This window comes from Myodes glareolus, chromosome 15 (genome assembly GCF_982192425.1).
Source record: "Myodes glareolus chromosome 15, mMyoGla1.1, whole genome shotgun sequence".
In the NCBI taxonomy this organism is placed as follows: domain Eukaryota; kingdom Metazoa; phylum Chordata; class Mammalia; order Rodentia; family Cricetidae; genus Myodes; species Myodes glareolus.
Window position 1 is genome coordinate 49,260,031 of NC_142040.1, and position 20,543 is coordinate 49,280,573.

The following is a 20,543-nucleotide window of genomic DNA, read 5'->3' on the forward strand; positions in this document are numbered from 1 at the left end:
GTTAAAACTAAAGTTTATAAAAAGCTCAGAAAAGGTAATATACATTAAATATTGGACACTTTAAAGCATTTAACTCAACAAGGGCTATATGTCTAATGTTCTACCCAATTATGCCTGCATATTTGGAATGGCAAGTTCTTATATTTTGACAATTTGTCTTAATTTACCATCCTTTGCTTCTTAGGTACCAGCAAAAGCCAGACACCTTACTCAACAACTGCCCTGCCAGCACCTCCAGCACCTCCAGCGTCCCATCCAGGCAGCCAGCCACCACTGCCAGCGTCTCACCCAACACAGCCGCCAGTCCCAAGCCTACCTCCCAGAAACATTAAGCCTCCCCTTGACCTGAAGTAAGTAAAGGATCATCTAACAATTTCATCACCAACGTCTCTCCAGGGATTTCCAAAGGATTCATGACTGGGTGCTAAGAGTTCTGTGGTACGTTAGTGGGCAGTTGGCAGGGAGAAGGGGGGGGCTCTTTTAAAAGTTCGAAATCTCTCAACCGTGGGCTTCTGTAAAAGTCAAAATTAAGTTGCATGCTTTCTTACTTCAAGAGGGAAGAACCGGGGTACCGTCACAATCTGAACAAAGCAAAACCAAACTCTGACAGTATAAATAAGTCAGTGTCCAATTGTCTGTGATTCACTCGTGATCTCTGGGCCAAGGGGCTTGGGTCACTTCTCCAGCTCCGCAGAACACAAAACTTGTCTTCTATGCTCCAGCTGCCTCTACTGCTGCTGCTGCCTTGGGAGTCATCTTCTGACACTGGCATATCTGCAACTGGCCTAGCAGTAGCCTTTCCTGAGCTGGCTTCAGGGACTCCATCCTTGACATGCGGTGCCAGGCATCAGTTAATCTCTGTGACCCCTTCACACCTCCCAAAACGGGCAACATCTGCGTGGCTCTTACACTATCACGTTCAGCTGCCAACACAAGACACAACCTTGGCCACATCTGGAGCACAGTTTCTGTGTGCTGACTCTCGGGAAACACTTTCCAGAAACCTCAGTGGTGCTGGTCTCTTCTTAAGCACTGCAAATTTCTCAGCGGCAGCTGACCAGCGTCAAGTATCCCAGCAAAGCAGAGGTTTCATTTTGGTAGTTCTGGTGTCTTATTAAACACAGCAGATTCTTCAGCTCCAGCTAACCAGAACTACAGATTCCTTGCACAAAAGGTCCAGTAGAGTCTTTGCTTCCCTCTGAAACCTCACAAGTCAGGCCTTCCTGACTTCCGCACTGCTCTCCGCATTCTTTCCTTCCAAGACCCTACAAAACACTCAATGAGTCCCTTAGCCCAAAGTTGCAGGGTCCTTCACAATCCCCTTCAAAACAACACGTCCAGGACCATCACAGCCATACTCCACTATCCTGCTAGGGTTTATTTCACTCAGAGTTCCACATGGCAGTCCATCATTCAATGCAGTGAGAACTCACGCAAGGCAGGAACCCGGAGGCAGGAGCTGATGCAGAGGCCATGGAGGGCAAGCTTACCAGCTGGCTCCTCATGGCTTGTTCAGTCTGCTCTCTTATAGGAACCAGGACCATCATCCCAGGGATGGTACCGCCTACATCAGATCCTCCCTCATTGATCGCTAATTCAGAAAATACCTGCAGCTGGATCTTACGGAGGCATTTCCTCAATTAACCTCCCTCTTCTGTAATGAGTCTATCTTGTGCCAAGATGACACACAACTAGTCAGTACAGTGATATTCTACTATAAGAGTGTATTTGATTTCACCTTCGTTCCCTCCCTCACACACCATAGGGTTGGTCCTTTGTCCATGAGCCACATAGTAGAATTTGTTAATTACAAAATCATGTTGAAATCTTCCTTAAGTGCTTGAAGATTCAATATACTGAAAACCCACTTATTATGGGTACCCCTGACTATTTTTCACTTCGTAATGCTTCCAGAGGAGTTTAGAGTCAGTAACTAAGGGTGTATGAGCAGCGTGGTGAGCCTTGTCTTCTTCATAGGCTGCTCTGGGTGTCCAGATACTATTACACTCTTACAGGCATTTGAGTCTGTAGATGTTTGCTTGAAGACTCTAACACCCTGGGAGATTCTGCTACCAAATCAAAGTGTAAGACATTTGCTTACTATTATATTAAGGCTAAATAAATATTATACTAAATTAAATAACTATATGTTCCCTTAAACACTTAATTTCCATATAAATTCCTTCTTTCTACATGCATAAAATCATATTACTGATTCCTATTTTTTTTACCCTCTGGCAAATTTAACCCATTGAATTTAGATCTCAGAATTTCTTTTTCATGTATTTATTTTTATTGTACTTTTTACTTTTTTGTTTTGTTTTGTCTGTACAAACCCTCACTGTACATCTCTGGCTGACCTAGAACTCACTACGTAGCCCAGGGTGGCTTTGATCTTATGAAGGTACGGCTGCCTCTGCCTCTTAAGTCCTGAGATAGCAGGCCTGTGTCTCCACACTGAACCCACAATCCTAACACTTCTCAAGTTTTCTACATAGATAGCTCTGTCCTAGACACCAGCTTCAGCAAAGTCTCTGAGTATGGCGTAGTTTTAGTATGAAATCTTCACAAATGGCTCAAACCTGACTTCTGAAAATTGGCAAGGCTTGGAGCCCAGTCGTCATTTCGTTAAGGAAAGGAAAGGTATCTGATACTCCGTCCACTGCTTCAGGGCCTCCAGACCACCCGTGTGTCTAATGACTCAGTGAAAGGACTCACAGAGCTCCCATTACAATAAGTAACATGAGAGACTGGGATTCAATAAGGGAAAGAAGAGGAAGGGACAGCCAGCAGGTGGCACTGTCTAGGCAAGGCTTCCCCGCAGAGAGCATGGCTGTGAAATTGCAGTGGACATCTCAGGCAGCCCCCAGCGAATGCTGACCAGAGGCTGGAGAAACTATAAGGTTTCCACAGGGAGCAGAGGAGCTGTCTCGCCGGTTCCTTGGGCCTGCCAGAAACCTAGAAAGAAAGCAAGCATTCACACTAATCACATGGTTGCTAAGGTCTCACCCAGCATCCACATCAATCACATGGTTGCTAAGGTCTCACCCAGCAAAACATTTTTATCCACTAGGCCACTCCCACTGCAGTGAACAGTTGTAGAGAAAATGCTTCTTGCTTGTTTGTAAGTCACAGGCCAGCCGTGGTAGCATATCTTTCTAAAACAAGGCAAATCTGAGTCTGCTGTGTTAACTCTCTCTAAAAAAAAAAAAAAAACAAAGACAAAAATAAAAACAAAAACAAAACAAAAAAAAAACCCTCATGCCCAGAATCCACCAGGAGAAGGCTCTTAAACCGGCTGTAGGAGGAAGAGGGCATTTCAAAAGCAGTGGTGTAGAATGGGATGCTGCGCAACATGCCAGCTTTGGGAGGAATCACAGAGAAGGCAAAGGGCTTGGATTCTTAGAGGTAATACTGTTGCTATCAATTATTTACAAAGTTGACTGACGGTAATAAGTTTTGCTTCATTTCAATTCCCACCATATTAGGAATCCCTTTTAACTGGTGACTCGTGATCTGACAACTTCATTAAAAAAGAATCCACTTAGAAGAAAAATGGAAAAGATAAAAGGGGCTTGGGTGTTTTACATTACCTGGAAAATCAATGCTTGGATATTGGGAAGCTAATTGTCACATGCAGGAAAAGAGGAAACCGTGAAAGCTAAGGATAGCCAGAACGAGTTTATTCCTCCAAAAGAGAAAGGGTCAACAGTTTTAAAGTTTCCATCAGTAAATTCCGCAAGGAGGAAATATCTAGATTAGAAAATTTCCCCCGTAGAAGGGGAAGTTAGATAAATACATAGAGGAAACGAAAGCAGAATGGACATTCATGTTCAGGCTTAAGGGTTTATGGGACATGTATGGGTTAGACTGGGGGTAGAGCAGCAGAAGACACAGGTCTTCTGATGAATGTCTCCCTGATGCTTCCCGAGTTGTTGCTCTGCAGGCCTGCAACCGCTCTCCCACTAAGCAAAATCTGCTCTTAAGATCTCCTAGGCTTTTAAGATATTCACTCGTCACACCTTTGGGTCACTCCTCTGGGATCTTTCAACTGAGCTCCAGGGAAAATCGTGTGCAAAACAGAGATCCCTCCCTGCCTTTATAGAAAGCAAGGGCCGGAGAAAGAGGAGCAGTCAGTCGCACAGGTAAAAGACAAGGCAGTGGTTAGCAGAGCAGAGTTAGGAAGGCCGGGAGGGGATTCCAGACCACAGATGGCTACAACTTTAAACAGAGACATGAGGTAGCAAAGATGCAAGGAAACATGGGCATGAGGCAGAATGCTGTGGAGGAGAGAGAAGGGATAGAGGCTGCGAAGACCCAAAGGCAAAGGAGGACGTTAACAGGACACTAGAGACAGCAAGAGAAGGGGCAAATGGAGAGGAGTCAGCTCATGGAGGGCGCCATGCATTGTGACCACCTGTGGCCATCACCCTAACTGAGATGAGGACTGCTGTGGGCTGGCGCACCGCATCTCCAGGCTTTTTGACTTGTGTTTTGTTAAAGTCACTTGAAGTAGATGGGCAAGGGTAGCAGCAGAACCAGTTAAATGATGCAGAAATGCAGCCAAGACACCGAGGCATTCTAACGAAGATGGGCTGCTCTCCGGTGGCAGGGGGTGGGGGTGGGGCAGTAGGGGAGCAAGAAATGTCTGCACTGTGGTTAACTGTTCAGGGGAGCTACAGCAGAAATTGGACTTAGTTATAAAACTCACATTAAGGATCACATGTGGCCCCAGCACCTTTGGTTTTAGCAACTGAAAAGACAATGATTCCTTCAAATGACAGAAGGAGGCTGCAGGTGAGGTGTTTGAGATGAAGTTAAAGCTCTGACTGGGAAGTGGGGAGGTCGCTCTGTAGTTGAGAACGCTTGCTGCTTGTGGAAGAGGAAGTGGGCTCACTTCCCAGCAGCCGCGTGGTGGCTTGCAGACATTCATTTCCATGGACTTCAACAGTCAGGCACATTGTATAGACACACACATGCAGGTAAAACATCCATATAAAGTAAAATGAATACATCTAAAAGGTCTTTGTTAAAGCGGCCATGACTCTGATGAGCCTGAAATATTATTTAACATTCAAGTGGAATACTGAGGAGGCAATTGGAGTGTTAAAAAAGGAGAGCTTCAGAGAGAATTCTGGTAAAGACAGAGTGAAGAGACATCGGACTTTATCCCACACTTAAAGTGATAAGGCTGGTACGTTGGCCAAGGAGAGAAGGAAGGAGTACAAACAGAAAAGACAGAACTCAGGGTCTGGCCTGTGTGGGGGAACGGGGACAGAGGAAGGAGGAATAAGGTAAGCATACTGAGGGACCAAAAGTTGGGCCATGAGCAAGTGCCTTAGATGCTGTTGAAGGCCGAAGGAGAGACAGACGGAAGGTTGTAGGTGTCACGGAGTTAGGACCAAGCATAATGCGGCTTTCAAGGGATGAAAGGTCAGGCTGCAGAGGCCTCTATTGCTGTACCAGAACATTAACCAAAAGCAGGGCAAAAAAGAACAGGGCTTGTTTCATCTTATCCTTCCGGGTCACACTCCATCATGAAAGGAAAGACGAGAAGGAACTCAACATAGGAACCTGAAGATAGGGACAGTACAGAAACACAGCTTCCCGGCTCACTGCCTTCCCGGCTCACTCGCTCACGAGCTCGTGCTTTGCGAGCTTCCTGATATGGTACAGGGCCATCTGCTAGGGACAGCATCAGACACAGTGACCTAGGCCCTCCTTCATCAGTTAAAAACCAAGATAATTGTCTGCGGACACGACACAGGCCGCCCTGGTCTAAGCCATTTCTTAATCAAGGCATTCACATCAGATGATTCTGGCTGTGACGAGCGGATGATTTACACTAACTAGGACAGACGGCTCAAGCAGGAAAGTGCCTGCCACACAAGCGTGAGGACCTGGGTTTGGCCCTCGTCACACCTGTAAAAAGTTGTGTGTGGCAGTGCGCATCTGCAATGCCAATGCTGAGGGCGTGGAGGGATTATGGAGATGGCAGAGACAGGTGGATCTCCAAGGCTCACCGGCCAGCCGGTGTAAGCAAATGGCAGGCTCTGAATTGAGTAAGAAAGACTCTGATTCGAAGGATAAAATGGAAAGCGGTAGAGGAACACGCCTGACTTCAACCTCTGGCCTGTGCACGCACATGCGTGCGCCCACACAGGTATCAAAAAGAAGCCGATACAGACACTGTTTACAACCTAGGGCCACGGCTGGCATGGGAGGAATTTTTGTTTCTGTATCTGGAGACAGGCTCTCATGTAACTAGAACCTAAGGCTGACCTCAGGCATGCTATGTAGCAAGGATGATAAGGAGCTTATATGGAAATAGCAACGTTTTTATATGGTGATTAAAAAGATAGCCGGTGAAGAGGAAAAAAAAAAAAAAGAGTGTAGAGGGAGAATTCCTGGTACAGTCTTCCTCAACTTCAGTCTAGTGAGGGATGGGCTGAAGGCTGACAAGGTTAGAGCTCTCCCTGGGTACACAGCAGAATCTCCAGCTGGGGGTCATGGGCGGACTCTGGAGAGAAATGGACCTTGATCACGTGGGGCCTGTCCCACCTGCTTCTGAAGTTCCTCCCAGGAGCGACTTGTAATCATATCATTCAGGTCAGTTTACCTTGTAAGTATGAAAGGTCTGAAGGTCAACAGGAACCAGAAATCATGAATAATTTCCAGTATCGTGTGGTTGAAGACAAAGTTATGTGTATTTTAAATTGGATTGTTTCCCCCACCTAGTGGTCAGACTATATACAGCTCATTGCATTTTCTTCTGTGTCACTCAGACTTCGAAGGGAAATGGACCAAGAGATTGAGCTTTTCGTTATTAATCTTCAAATCTTTCCCTGTAGCACATTTCTTAGTACTGTTTTAAAATGAATTAGAATTCTCTCCGCGGAACCGGCCCTTCAGACGAAAACAGAAGCAGCGGCTGAATTTTTATATACAAAACACACCTCGTGGTTATAAATAGGAATAAGACAGGAAAGGTGAGGTAATGAGAAGTACTCCAGAATGGGAAGTGACTCAGGCTAGAAAAGGAAAGGGCAAAGTGTCCTTCCCCTAAGTCCCTCCAGTTAGTAGAGGGAGAGAATGTACCAGCGTAATCTTGTAATTAACCACAAGGGCTTCGAACTTTCCAGAACTTGAAACTTGGCACATCAGCAGGCCACTGCCAGATAGCCTTACCTAACTCCATTTGGAAATGTTTTGGTTTAGGTGAGTCATAATTTTGAAATTTCTCGTAGGTTAAGGACAGAAAGATAGACGTGTTCCGGAGTGAGGGGCTCATTCCTGCTAAGGGCGGGTATAAAGCAGTTTCAGGTGTCGCTGAGATCACCTCTTCCTTCCAAAAAAGACCCGGCAATAAAGGCTAAAAGCTAAACTTAGGAAGAGCGAGTCCAGCATAAGAAAGCAACAGTCTTACATCTTTCAATGTTAGGAGATAGAACCCCATTAGCTTTGTTCGTTTGCTTGCTTGCTTGCTTGTTTGCTTGGTTTTACCTACCTGGGAATTGAACCAGGGCCTCATACACATGGACAAGCACCCTGTCACTGAGCTACAGCTCCCCCCACCCTAATAGCTTTCCAACACGACAGGCTTACTGTTAAATGGACTTCATTCAGTACCGTGGCTGAAAACAAAGAACTGTGGTGAAAGCCAGCTCCACTGATAAGCTTGCTGCTGTTTCTCCTCCTTTGCCCCTCCCTCTGCTGGGTTGTCTATGTTGTTGGTTGTGACTAGTTCCATTGTTCTCTTCTGTGTCTGTCTGTGGGGTTTTTCTCTAGGCCTTGAGCACTGAGCAGTTGGTGGCAGCTGGACTTGGGGTTGTTAGGACATTTGCACCTATTTCTTATCCTCATCCTTGTCCATTTTATTCTCCGCCGTCACTGCTATTGTGGTCACTAATTCATACTTATTATCCTAACATGATATATGGCATAAGCTCAGACCTATATAAAATGGCATTAAATTTTATGTGGCATAATATTGAGTATGTGTGTGCAAACAACATTTTCTAGGTAAGAAATGCTTTGCATGAATGTGCTAGGATAATACCCTTTATTATTATCATTTAATTATTATCTATCGAGATGGTTTAGAAAGTAGACCAGTGGGTTGTTTGCTTGTTTTAATATCCTTTTACACAAGTAGCAATAATCCATATAATAATCATATAATTTTGATGATAAAAGTTACTTAGGATCACTGGTAGAGAGATAACCACTCTGTCACAGTCAGAAGCAACAAAGAGTAGGCTTGTAGCTGGGGAACAACCAGAGGACATCGTGTCAAGGGGGTCAGGGGATACAGCAGGAGATGACAAGAAGCCAGAATACCCAGAATACCCGTGTGCGGCTGGCCCGACCGGTAATGTGTTTACTAGGACAAACCTGCCACCTAAGTTCAGTCTCCTGGAATCTACAAAAAGGTGGAAGGAGGGACCCAACCCCTGAGCATTGTTTTCTGAGCTCCACTCACGTGTTCAGGCACACACACACACAATGAACAGTTTTAAAAAACAAACTTTCTAAGAACCAGGGTGAAGGGAAGCATGGGCTAAGCATAGTGAAAGAGGAGAAACAGAGAGTACCCAGCGTAAGAATTCTGTATCAACAGGAAAGGAGAAGATGTGAGAAGCAGAAATAACCCCAGGCATGATGGTACACACCTGTAATCCCAGCACTTGGGAGGATTGAGAGTTCAAGGCCTCTAGGGAGAGCTACCTGGGGAGAGCTTGTGTCAAAGAAGATAGGGATCCCAGGGAGTGAGAGGCAGGGAGGGAGGAGAGGGATTCCAGAAGTAGGGCAGTGGGAGAACAGAACTGATTGCACAAGACCTGTGCCCTGCTTAGAGCTAGTATAAATATGGTAAGATCTATTTAAGTATATGGAAAACAGAGACAGAAATATAATGGGCCCAGTCTTTCCTACCCACTTCAAGAGTGGTTTATAACATGTTTATAAACATGTCGTCCTGTTTCCTGCACCTTCATCGCTTCCCTTTCTTGTGCTATCCTGAAACTACAAACATTATCTTATTTCACTCAGAAACATTTCATTAGATAGCCCCCCAAATGAGACCTTGTGTGTTAGTATAAAATATCAACTGGGTCATCAGAATGACCCAGGCCTCTAATCCCAGTACTCAAGAAGATTTGGCGACAGGGAGGTTACTAGGTCAAGGCCACTGGAGTTGTTATATAGTGAAACTTCATCAAAAATAAAAGTTTCAAACACATTGTATATGTGTGCTTTAAGTTTGATTAAGTGCTCACAGCTTTCTTTGGTAATTCATGTTCATAATTCTCTTTAACGTGGAGGTTTTCCCACTACCTTTTATTCCTTGCAGTGTGTTTGTTGAGGTCATCAAGTTGTTTGCAGACAGTATGATTAGCCTTGTCTGGGTTTTGTTTTCTGACTGTCCCAGTAGTGTATTTTCATATTCTCTCCTGAAGATTGGTAATTGGAAACAAGGTGACTTGATTGCATTAGGGTTCTTTTTTTTTTTCATTGTGTTTGATTTGGGGTTTGGGGTGAAACTTGACTATAGTGCATTCTTTTCTTGAGACTTACCTTTAGTTCATGTGTGTGAGTGTTTGGCCTGCACATATGTATGTGTACCACGTGTGTGCCAGGTGTCTACTGAGGCCAGAATAGGGTCTCAGGTCCCCCAGAACTGAAGTTACAGCTTGTCACACACAAGGGTGTGCAAAACAAGGGAGACTCCTCTGCAAAGGCAGCAGGTGCTCTTAACTGCTGAGCCATCTCTGTAGCTGCATGGTGTTCTTTTAACAGATGCTTCTAACAAACATTTGACTCTCTATAGCAGAGTAGAAATACGACTCTTTGGGAAACAGGACAAACAGCAAGGCATGGAAGCACACCAAGCATATTTTTTAGGCCAATTTCGCACCCTATCTTTACATCACTGAAAGGAAATGAATGAAAACTAAGATTAAAAAAATTATATTAAAAGAAAATAATTTCTTAAGTCAGAAACACACCTACTGAATGTGTTTTATGAACAAAGTGACAGAGAAGAGAAAGAGAGAGAGAGAGAGACAGAGAGAGAGAAGGATTGGGGGTGACATGTTTGTCTTCTTGTGTCATTGCATCATGTTATGTTAACATATAATGTTAATGATCACATTAGCAAAGGTTGTAGGCAAGGCTTACAAGGTGGGGGATGAGGAAAAGCACTTCCAACAGTAGAAGAGGGGATGGAGCTTCTACTAAAGATGGTGTTCTTCCAGTGAGCCTGAGAGAAGGGAGAGATGGAGGAAGGAAGGACTCATGGGGCCTACTAACTATAGAAAACTGGCAGATGTTGATGATTAGTTTCTATGGAGCTGAAGAAGAGGAAGAAACAACGGATGACTTGAAGCTTCAGTGGGATGTATGGATGATGGTGCTGTTCCTTGGTGTAGGAAAACTACTTAGGAGAGCGGGCTTAGGCTGCAGGGCTTCAGCAACTGGCTGAAGGACTTCCAAGCTAGAGTAGGGGAGGGGGGAGTTCCAGGTACGAGACCACTGAGGTACAGTCATGTCTCTGATACTCAGTAGAAAGACCTGGCTTAGATAGAGATTTCACCATGGATATGACCAATGTTGAGCTATTACAGGGTGTTGTAAGAACTTATGGACTCAGTCACAAACAAATGTAGAGTAAGAGGAAATGAAGAAAGTCAAAACATAGAGACAAAAAGCATCATTGCTTACAGGGGAAACTACAAGAACATAAAGTCACAACGGAAACTGTAGGACAGTGACCGGAGGGACAACAAGTAGGTCAGGAGGTGTTTCCTATGAAAACAAAGAAGATGCAAGAATGGCAAAATGGCCATTAAGGTGAAGAGCTATATAACAACTCTCATGAACCTGATATTTGGGAGTTTTTAGAGAACTTCTCATGAAAACATGGCAATACAAGACATAATATCAATGAAGAAAATTGGAAAGGATAAGAAGTAGAGCCAGTGAATGGAGGCTTTTTCCTTAATCTGTGGGAAAAAGGATTATCTTGTGTCAATGTGGAAGATTTGGACAGGCAATTGTTGTGGGACAAAACTTTTCCTGAGGAGACACTATACACGTGTCTCTCCCTAGATAAGGAACCCAAGAGAGACCAAACTATAAATACCCTCAAAGTCCAACGTGGTGAACCAATGTATTTTATTGGGTTTCTTAGAGGAATATGCATGAGGGGTTACTTACAGGAGCAGAAATGATTCAAAGACCAAAGCCTACCCCAGCATGGAAGACAGCTCCCCAAAGCTGGGAACCCAGAGGACACTGCACAGCCTGCAGGTAGCTCCGCAGATGAAAAATGTCTTCTTTGCAGCTTGGCATGTTTCCTCTGGGGGAATGGGGGTGAATTTAGTCAGTGTCAGGGACTTCCTGAATCGATGGTGGTGACTTGCTTTCGTGCGGGATAGAATGTTTCAGAATGTGTCAATCTCTGAGGACCTGTTAGACAACAGCAAGAAAAAGTCTTCGTCTTATTACGGGTAGCAGCAACTTGCACTGAAGGAGAAAACCAAGAGTGATTATCTTTAGGTGTGAGGATGAAGAAAGGAGAAGAGTATAACTACCATGACAACACACGGAAAAGGGAGCTAGTGGAAGACGCAAAACTTCTAAGAAGGTGGATGTAACAGGATATAGGTAGAGAAAATGGTGGGCTGAAGGTAAGCATAGCTCAGCTACAGATACGTTTGTGTCCTGAGGGGATATATCTCCATAGAAATCATTTTTTCAGTTACTTCTCTTTCATCAGTTCTGATTTCCTAGGAGAGAAGATGAGATCATTTTTGAAGAAAAGCGGGCAAGGTTTTGAATGGTATCAAAAAGGATGAGTCAAGAAAGGTGGGCTAGGAAGAAGAGCAAATGAGATCATTAGTTGGGGAGCTGAGATTGGAAACCAGTTACTTGTAATGCCTGGAGTAAGAGCGGTTGACTGTTTTCTACACATTTACTCACTGGTCTCAGGAATGGGGCGCATAGCTGGCTACATAACTTTCTGAGACCTTGTGAGTCCCATGTACCGATGCTGCTATTAAGCAGAGCTGGGGTAAGCACTGGAGAGGAAGGACACACATGGAGTTCAAGCATTTGATGGAAGTGAAGCTGGTGTAATCTATTTCGGAAGGTGGATTAAGTCAGGGGTAGGAGTAAATTCTTCCTGAGTGTGTGCCAGAGAACCAATGAAATGCTGGCAGACTCCCCGTGTTGAGTAACTGACTACAAATGGGCCTGTTAGTCCCCAAAAGCAATGAACCCATTGAATGTGTCCACTGTGAATAATAGATGGTGCCAGTGAGCAGTGGGTGGCACACACCTTTAGTCCCAGCACGTGGAAGGCTGAGGGAGGCAGATGTCAGTGGGTTCAAGGCCAGTCTGGTCTAAAAAGTGGATCCCAGGACAGGACAGTCAGAACTCTTACAGAGACACCCTGTCTTGAAAAACAAAAACAAAACAAAACAAAACAGAAACAAACAATAAAGAAAGAATGGACGGTGCCGAGCTTGAGTTTCCTAGTACTCCTCTTTTCTTTTAAAATCCACAGTAACAGCATAAACACAATACTAAAACCTACTCCAGTGATGCATGAATTTTAAGTCAGAGCAAAAATTAATAAGAAAACAATAATTCAATCGCTTTCCTTTTTACATTTTTTTATTTTTGAGATTACATTATAATTACAACATCTACTGCTTCCTCTGAACCTTCCTGAACAACCTTCCTTGCTCTCTTTCAGACTCGTGGACTCTTTCTTCATCAATCGCTTTACATGCATATGTCTATGTATGTTTTCATTTGTAAAATGAGCAACAGTGTCTACTTTGTTCTCACCTTTTTTCCTTTCTTGTTTTCAGAAATACTATAAGTGAAGAAAATCAAGATGGTGTCATGCACTCTGATGGTAAGGGGTAACTTTTTTCAAAAAAAAAAAATCTGAGCTGCATGTTTGAATTAATCAAATGTCATGGAATCATTTATGGCATTACCATCCCTTGTTTTATTTATGTCCCTAAAATCCTCATGACTCATTACCTTCTTTATCTCACTATAAGCAAACATCCTAAAATACTAATGTGTGTTTGCACATATTCTTCTCATGTGTTTGTGTGTGTGTATGTGTGTGTGTGTGTGCGATTTATATAAAAAACTATGTTATAGGTTTTCTTTTGAGAATACTCGGCATAAGGTTTTCCCCAGCCTCTCCCCTCATTGCTGGGTCCACATTTAGTCTCTTGTCACTAAGTACTGAAGGGGAACCTCTCACAGAGGGGGGCTTCCTCCTGGACCCTAGATTAGGTACAGACCACACCCAAGCACCTATTTTCACGGAGATCCTTTATTAAGCGAGAAAGAAAAGTTGAAGTGGCTGTTTTCTGACTCAGGCAGAAAACAGCAGCTAATAACCTTGCAGGTGACATTTTTAAGAGGAGGAAAAAGGAGAACCTGTTTTAGAATGGACTAGGATAGGGTGGTAAAGAAGATAGGGAATCAAGGAGGAGGAGAAGAGGCTTTGGGGGCTGCTGTTTGCTGGCTAGCTCACCACAGCTTGTTCAGCCTGCTTTCTTATAGAAGAACCCTCATGACTATCACGGTCCACCAATGGTACCACCCACAATGGGCGGGGTCCGCCACCATCAATCACCAATTAAGAAAATGCCCTACAGGCTTCCCTACAGCCTGATCTTATGGAGGTGTTTTCTTAATTGAGGTTCCTGCCTCTCAAATGACTCTAGCCTGGATCAAACTGGCATAAAACTAGCCAGCACTGTCCCTGAACTCTCTTTCCAATTCCCTTCTCCTATCTATGTGTTTTATTATGATTGCTCTTAATATTACTGACTTATTAATTACAGCATTATGTCTTGATATCTGATAGAATGTATATCACACTAAACTCGAGCAGTCTTTTTCTTAACTTTGTCACCTTGATTTGTTTGATACATGAAAGCAAATCCTAGAGAAAGAATGAGCCAAAAAGTATGGATAATTTGTGACTTTTTTTTTCTCTTATACACTTCACACAAGCACATACATCAAATGCACTATGCTTTATGTACAGCAGTAAAACGTAGTATAATTGTTTTTGACTTTGGCATTATCTTGTGAAAATTAATAAAATAATTTTGTAATTAAATTACAAGTGTTAAAACCACCAAGTATCTAAGGCACATTTTTGTGCCTTAAAGTGTAAGTTCTGTCATACTTTTAACTGATATGAGTATTTTATCTAATGGCCACATGTTGAAGTACTTCTTAATTACAATGTATTTTTTTTTAATCCTGTAGGTCCTGGAACTCTAGAAGAGGTCAGATATTTTTATTTCTCTTTTTCTATTGCTAAAATTGGAGCATTTAACAATTATTATGACTCACTTTCTATTGTTATCAACAGACAAATAAAAAGTTTTACAAGTATCAACGGTATTTTTCCATTACTAACCTTACTTAATTGGAATCCTTGAAACATTATATACCAGTCAGTATGCTGGCTCATGGTAGTGTAATGATGATTTCTGTCTGACTGCACAGCTAATGACTGAGCAAGATAGAGAATGAAACCTCCTTTGTTTGTTCCTAAGTATCTCACAATTCAAAAAAGAGAGAGGGAGAGAGAGAGAGAGAGAGAGAGAGAGAGAGAGAGAGAGAGAGAGAGAAGGAAAGAAGAAAGGAAGAAAGGAGAGAAAAAGAAAATTTCAAATAAACCAATTTAGGCTCAAATTCTATAAACTCATAAACATTTATTTTAAAAATAAGCTGTCAGTGAAATGCATGTATGATCTTTTGCAATAATCAAAGTAATAATTATCTGTCTTTCTTGCCAGGAACAAGAGAGTGAAGGAGAAACATACGAAGACATGTATGCATTACATTTGTTACCATAAGATTTTTTTCCTAAGATGAATACAACATTTTATAAGAGGGAGCATGGCTGTGCACAAGCACTAGGAAGAAAAGGCTTTATTTACATGTGTGATTGTAATCGCAAATGGAAGTTTCGTCTTGCCTGGTCCTGCAGCCATTTAGCCCCAAAGAAACACACAGAGGCTTATATTGATTATAAACTGTTTGGCCTTTTAGCTCAGGCTTATTACTAACTACTGCTTACAACTTAAATTAACCCAAAATTCTTATCTATGTTTAGTCAGATGGCTTGGTACCTTTTCTCAGTAAAGTATTTTCATCTTGCTTCCTCTGCCTGGTTGGTGACTGCATCTCAGCCTTTATTCTTCCCAGAATTCTCTTAGTCTGGTTGCCTTGCCTATACTTCCTGCCTGGCTATTGGCCAATCCGTGTTTTATTAAACAAATATGGGTGACAAATCTTTGCAGTTTACAAAGCATTATCCCACATGTAATGACATCCCTTATTTCACTATGGAGGACTAAAATTGATTTACCTCTCCACGCTACATAGGACTCTGGTGGCAAACTGCCACGTGAGACCTGCAAGCTGCTTGAGAGACAGTCAGGGACTAGACTCAAGAATTTGTATTTCCCCCTCTCAGTATCCTGAGGAAATGGATTCATTGTGTATGGTACCTTCTTCACTCAGACACAGAGGTACTGTGGGCTGTCGTTAGCATCCAGATGCCCAAGGTTCTAATCTGTTGGATAGATATGAAAAATGACTCCATGACTCCATAATAGAGTTCAAAAGAGACTGAGAAATTCCTTGGAAATTGTGTGAAAATAGGAGTTATCTTATTCAATCAAATCTTGAGCTCAGGTGTCTTAATTTTCTCTACCTAATTATTCAACCAGTTCTAACTAATCGCTAAATCAAAATTAATGTGAGTGCTTGTGAGCACATGCTCATGCATGTCCATGGAAATGAGAGTGAGAGAGGTCAACAGGCCATGAGGATGGGAATGGGGCTTCCTGATTAGTGCCTTCCCTATGGTACACATTGCAGGGGGGAGGAGCTGGGGCTGCCAGTGAATGTATCTGTGACTGAGAGCTTCCTGCTGGCTATACACATCTCGCATCTCACACACCTGGAATATTCACATCTTTAGCTTGTTGCCCCCACCTCCTCTTTAGAGACATTCTTCTGTAGTAGGTAGAAGTGGTTCCTGACCTACAGACACCTGCTCATTGTAGCCACAACTTAGCAATTTCTATTCACAGAGAATCGTCCAAAGAACGAGACAAGAAACGGGAAAAAGAGGAAAAGAAAAGGTTAGAGCTAGAACGGAAGGAACAGAAAGAAAAAGAGAAGAAGGAACAAGAACTAAAGAAGAAATTTAAGGTAAGAGCTCACTTGCTGAAGAGGACTGTGATAGCATCATTTGAAAGATTTTTGTAACATTAAAAGAAAATTTACTAAGTTAGAGAGTTTTTTAATCATTGTTTTGAAATAGTGCTTTTTGTTCAATACACCACCTTCTCTCTACCATCAAAAGTGAAACAGGACAAAAAATCCAAATAAAATTTAACTAGTTTATAATAGGCGGGTATGCAGGGATTTTATGTTGATTGAGGAAATGAGTACCTGATTACTGTGTGCCATGCATCTAGAACCACAGACATAGATGTTCCAATGGCGCATCACATAGTAGAGCAATGAACACAGTGTTCCTGGATGAACTACATTTCCTTGGAGCTACTAGAGATGCCGGCATCTGAATCTGAACTACACGTTTGCCTTTAAGCCCCATACTTACTGATTTCTAAGAGCTCCTGTCTCCCATGCCGCTTTAAATGTCAAAATTTCCAACCTCTATCTTCTCCGATTTCTGGTAATTTTGTCACCTCTATTGCCACTACCACTGTGCTTCGTGCATGATTAAACTTTCTTAGTAACACCATATTTGATGGCATAATCCATCTGGTGTGTTCTGGTGCCTGCCTCTGAAGTATTTGGGGTGCTGATCTGAATTACAAAACTCGTCTTCACTTTTAAAGAAATTCATATCATTTTATTGAAATAGTTACTTCTTTAAATATTTATTTTACTAGAGGATTTAATGCATGGAATTACAAAATATGACTCATGCCTAACTTCCCAGTACATTTGTTATGTTAAAACAAAAGTTCAACAGCATGATGCAAGGAAAACATCCAGCTTGGAGTCATTTGGATCAACGTGGATTCCAATCCCAGCTGCACATACAAGCTCTGTGCTCTTGGACTCACTACTTATCTCTTCCGAGGTTCAGATTCTTAGTCTTTGGAGTGAGAATAAGTGACATTTTCTATAGTTTGTTATGGGATTCAATGAAATATTATATAAAAGCCACTATATCTACTATGAATTTTCACAGTTTTTGAGAAAAAAAAAAGCTTTTTTTAAGTACAAGCAAAGTTATGATTTCAATGTGAAAACTAAAACATTTTACTCACGCAGAATGCGTGACTTTCAGGATGTATATTCTTCAAGTAAAAATTAATTTAATTCATATATAGAGATATATAGTACTTTTCATGCAATATTGTTCATAGTTTTCAAGGATTTGAGATTAATTTGGAAAAATAAGTAATACAGTGTTTCACACATTCATTCAAATAATATTGCTAATCACTAAAACAGAATGTAGAAGTCATATCAACAGGTAGGAACTCAAGCATTGTCAAGTCTGGGACCTTATAAGCTATATCCCACCCAGGTGCTGATAGACACTAGAGTTTGTGAAGTGTGAGAGTCCATCAAAATCATAGCACATCGTAATTCAACTTAGACTTTTCTTTTTCTTTCTTTTTGCTGGCATATCCATGTTTATTGACTACTAACACAAATTCAACATAATTAAGAAATTCTGCTGAAAAACTGACATGGTGATATGTCTTTCACTGATGTAGTAAGAAAATGCCAGCATGTAACCAGTTCACATTCTGAACATTGTATGGATTCAAGTCCAGTGCAGCTGCAGAAGGTCTGTAATTCAAATATTCAAATTATTGTTCACAAACAGAAGCCAACTAGAATAAATCCAGCTCAACCCAAAACCTTTCTACTTGGGTCTGCTTTTACTAATAAATCCCGTAACTGATATGGTAGTTGGCTATCAACGTAAGCTTTAAAAATGCTTTTGATGGTACATACTTAATATGTCACAAATTGATGACAACATAGACTCAACAAAACAGTTTCTCCCCCAAAATATCGCAATCCATATATTTATTTATCAAAAGATGAAAGACACCAGTTTAGGAAGAGAACGTTCACATCTAGGGGCTCATGCTTAAGACATATTATACTGCTATTAATAAACCACCATGCTATCCAGAATATTAGTTGCAAAAACATTGCCTAGTATTTGTGTGTTTTTGAAGCTATTTCTAAAATGTTATCTTATTTGTAGCAGATAGTATTTACGACAGGTTTATATTGAGCAAATGAAAGTACTGAAGGAAGGAAGGAACAGATGGACAGATGTAAGAAAGGGTGGGCTAGTGTACGTAAGTACGTACATGGTGCCCTTTGATTAGATGTTTTCTCCGGGGTGCTTATGTTCATCAGATCTTTGCCACTCTCTCATGATCCACAGATATATGTTCTCCTGTTCTTTGTTGGTCTTGTTGCACCTCTGTGATTTTCCCCTGACTCTTTCACCAGGAATGACAGTTGTGGGATTATTGTCTTTCACAATTGTATTTCTTAGTGGTTTTCTGTTATGCTTTTCCGTCATCTTGTAGCTAACAGGCCCCATTCAAGTCATCCATCATGCAAAAGCTTGTTGTGATGTCAAAGGAGGAAAGAATGAGCTGAGCTTCAAACAAGGGGAGGACATTGAAATAATTCGCATCACAGACAACCCAGAAGGAAAATGGCTGGGCAGAACTGCCCGGGGGTCATGTGAGTGCACCTTCTCCTGAGCCTTCAATGCTTCAAGGGCTGGTCTTCTCTCTCTCTCTCTCTCTCTCTCTCTCTCTCTGCTATTTCTGTATTAGTTTGGTTAGTTCTTTGAGAATTTCATATAACATATTTTTAGCATATTCATCTTCCCTCCCCCACCTCTTCCTAGATTCAACCCCTCTTTCCTTTTCAACCAACTTTGTGTTATTTTGTTTCCTTTTTCTTTTCTCACCAATTCCAATTTACACTACCCAAATATTCTTTAATGTGTGGCCTTTCTCTGGAGTGTGGTCTATACCAGGGGCCATAAGCTTGGGGAAAACTGACTCTTCCTTCCCCAACAACTAACAACGATTAGCTGCTTCTTGGTCGAGGGGTGGAACTTCACGCCTAACTCCTGACTCATGCTGGGATTTGAGCTGGCCGGGTCTTGACAGGTCTGGTGAACTCTGTCGTAGCTGCTGTGAGTTACTATGTACAGCTGCCCTGCTGTGTCCAGAGGACAGTTTCCTTGTAATCATCCACCACTTCCAGCTCTTACACTCCTTCTGCTCCCCTTCTGTAAGATCCCTGAACCTTTGGAGGACACCCACCACCAAAGGCACCTCATTAAACACTAAAAAGATGTCTTCGCTTGCAATCTTGGCTTACAGACCTCTGCATAGCCACAAGTTTTATGTGCTCTGTCAGAGGCTTACTCTATGGTACTTTTAAGTGAGCCAAGAATCAATTTGAAGATTCTATAGTGATTGGCATAACACATTTCTTCTAACGGAAGTGGAGAACTTAATGGCCTTCATTTCCGATTTTTCTCTCTCTACTTACTCAGTAGCATGTTCCTAACGTGAGGCATGTGGGTCTGAAAGGCTTTTGGATTAATGTTAATCCAAAAGGAACATATGGCTAGGCAGATCACAGGCTCTCGAAGAGAACACGAGTGTGCAAGCACATAGCCTGTGAACCAAACCCAGAGTTTTGGGCATTTGCGGCTCCATTCCCACCCCTAAAGAGACACATGAAAGAGTAGATGAACAAGTGATACTTAAATTATAACTCTAAAGTGTTTAAGTGCCGATTACCTGGACCCTTTTCCCTTTTGGTAGATGGCTACATTAAAACGACAGCTGTGGAGATTGACTACGACTCTCTGAAGCGGAAGAAGAACACTCTCAATGCTGTTCCATCGAGACTTGTTGAAGATGACCAAGAAGTCTACGACGATGTGGCTGAGCAGGACGCTCCCAACAGGTGTGTGACACACAGACTGTAAGCTGATCACTGTCCCCTTGCCAGACACCATGTATTTCAAGCCAATTTTACCTTCCATGTCACCGAATGCTCTCAATCGCTACACTAAATCACCATGTACGACAACCCTTGCTTGAGTGGAAGGCTACGGGAAACTCCATTGTCTTTTAATTTACTTGTTGGTGACATGTATCTCATTAACTTGATACATAATGGGCTGTATAATTGTGTTAAACATGTTGTCTACTACAAAGCATTTTTAGAATATTTATTTATGATTTGTACTTAGGGACATGTCTAAATAAGTATGATTCGGGAATCTATGGAGTAGACGATACAAAGTGTAGTTCCCTTCTTTTCACCCTTCAATCTCTGTGTCTAAATGCATTTCCTGTCATTGCTTGAAAATGTAACAGGAAAAGAACGGCCTCCCCTCCATTCCTACTCCAGTATAGTCCTTAAAAGTCAAATGTCAG

General features: G+C 42.1%; 1 protein-coding gene across 5 annotated transcripts in view; it reads left to right on the forward strand.

Moving 5' to 3' along the window:
- Nucleotides 1–20,543, forward strand: part of Fyb1 (FYN binding protein 1) — a 132,971-nt gene that overhangs the window by 88,922 nt on the left and 23,506 nt on the right. For all 5 annotated transcript variants that reach the window (XM_087896908.1, XM_087896910.1, XM_085676684.2 and 2 more), the window contains exons 3-9: nt 185–350; nt 12,879–12,925; nt 14,311–14,330; nt 14,847–14,881; nt 16,152–16,272; nt 18,660–18,819; nt 19,923–20,067. In XM_087896908.1, the coding sequence (XP_087753034.1) occupies nt 185–350; nt 12,879–12,925; nt 14,311–14,330; nt 14,847–14,881; nt 16,152–16,272; nt 18,660–18,819; nt 19,923–20,067 (694 nt within the window). The remainder of the gene's footprint in view (nt 1–184; nt 351–12,878; nt 12,926–14,310; nt 14,331–14,846; nt 14,882–16,151; nt 16,273–18,659; nt 18,820–19,922; nt 20,068–20,543) is intronic.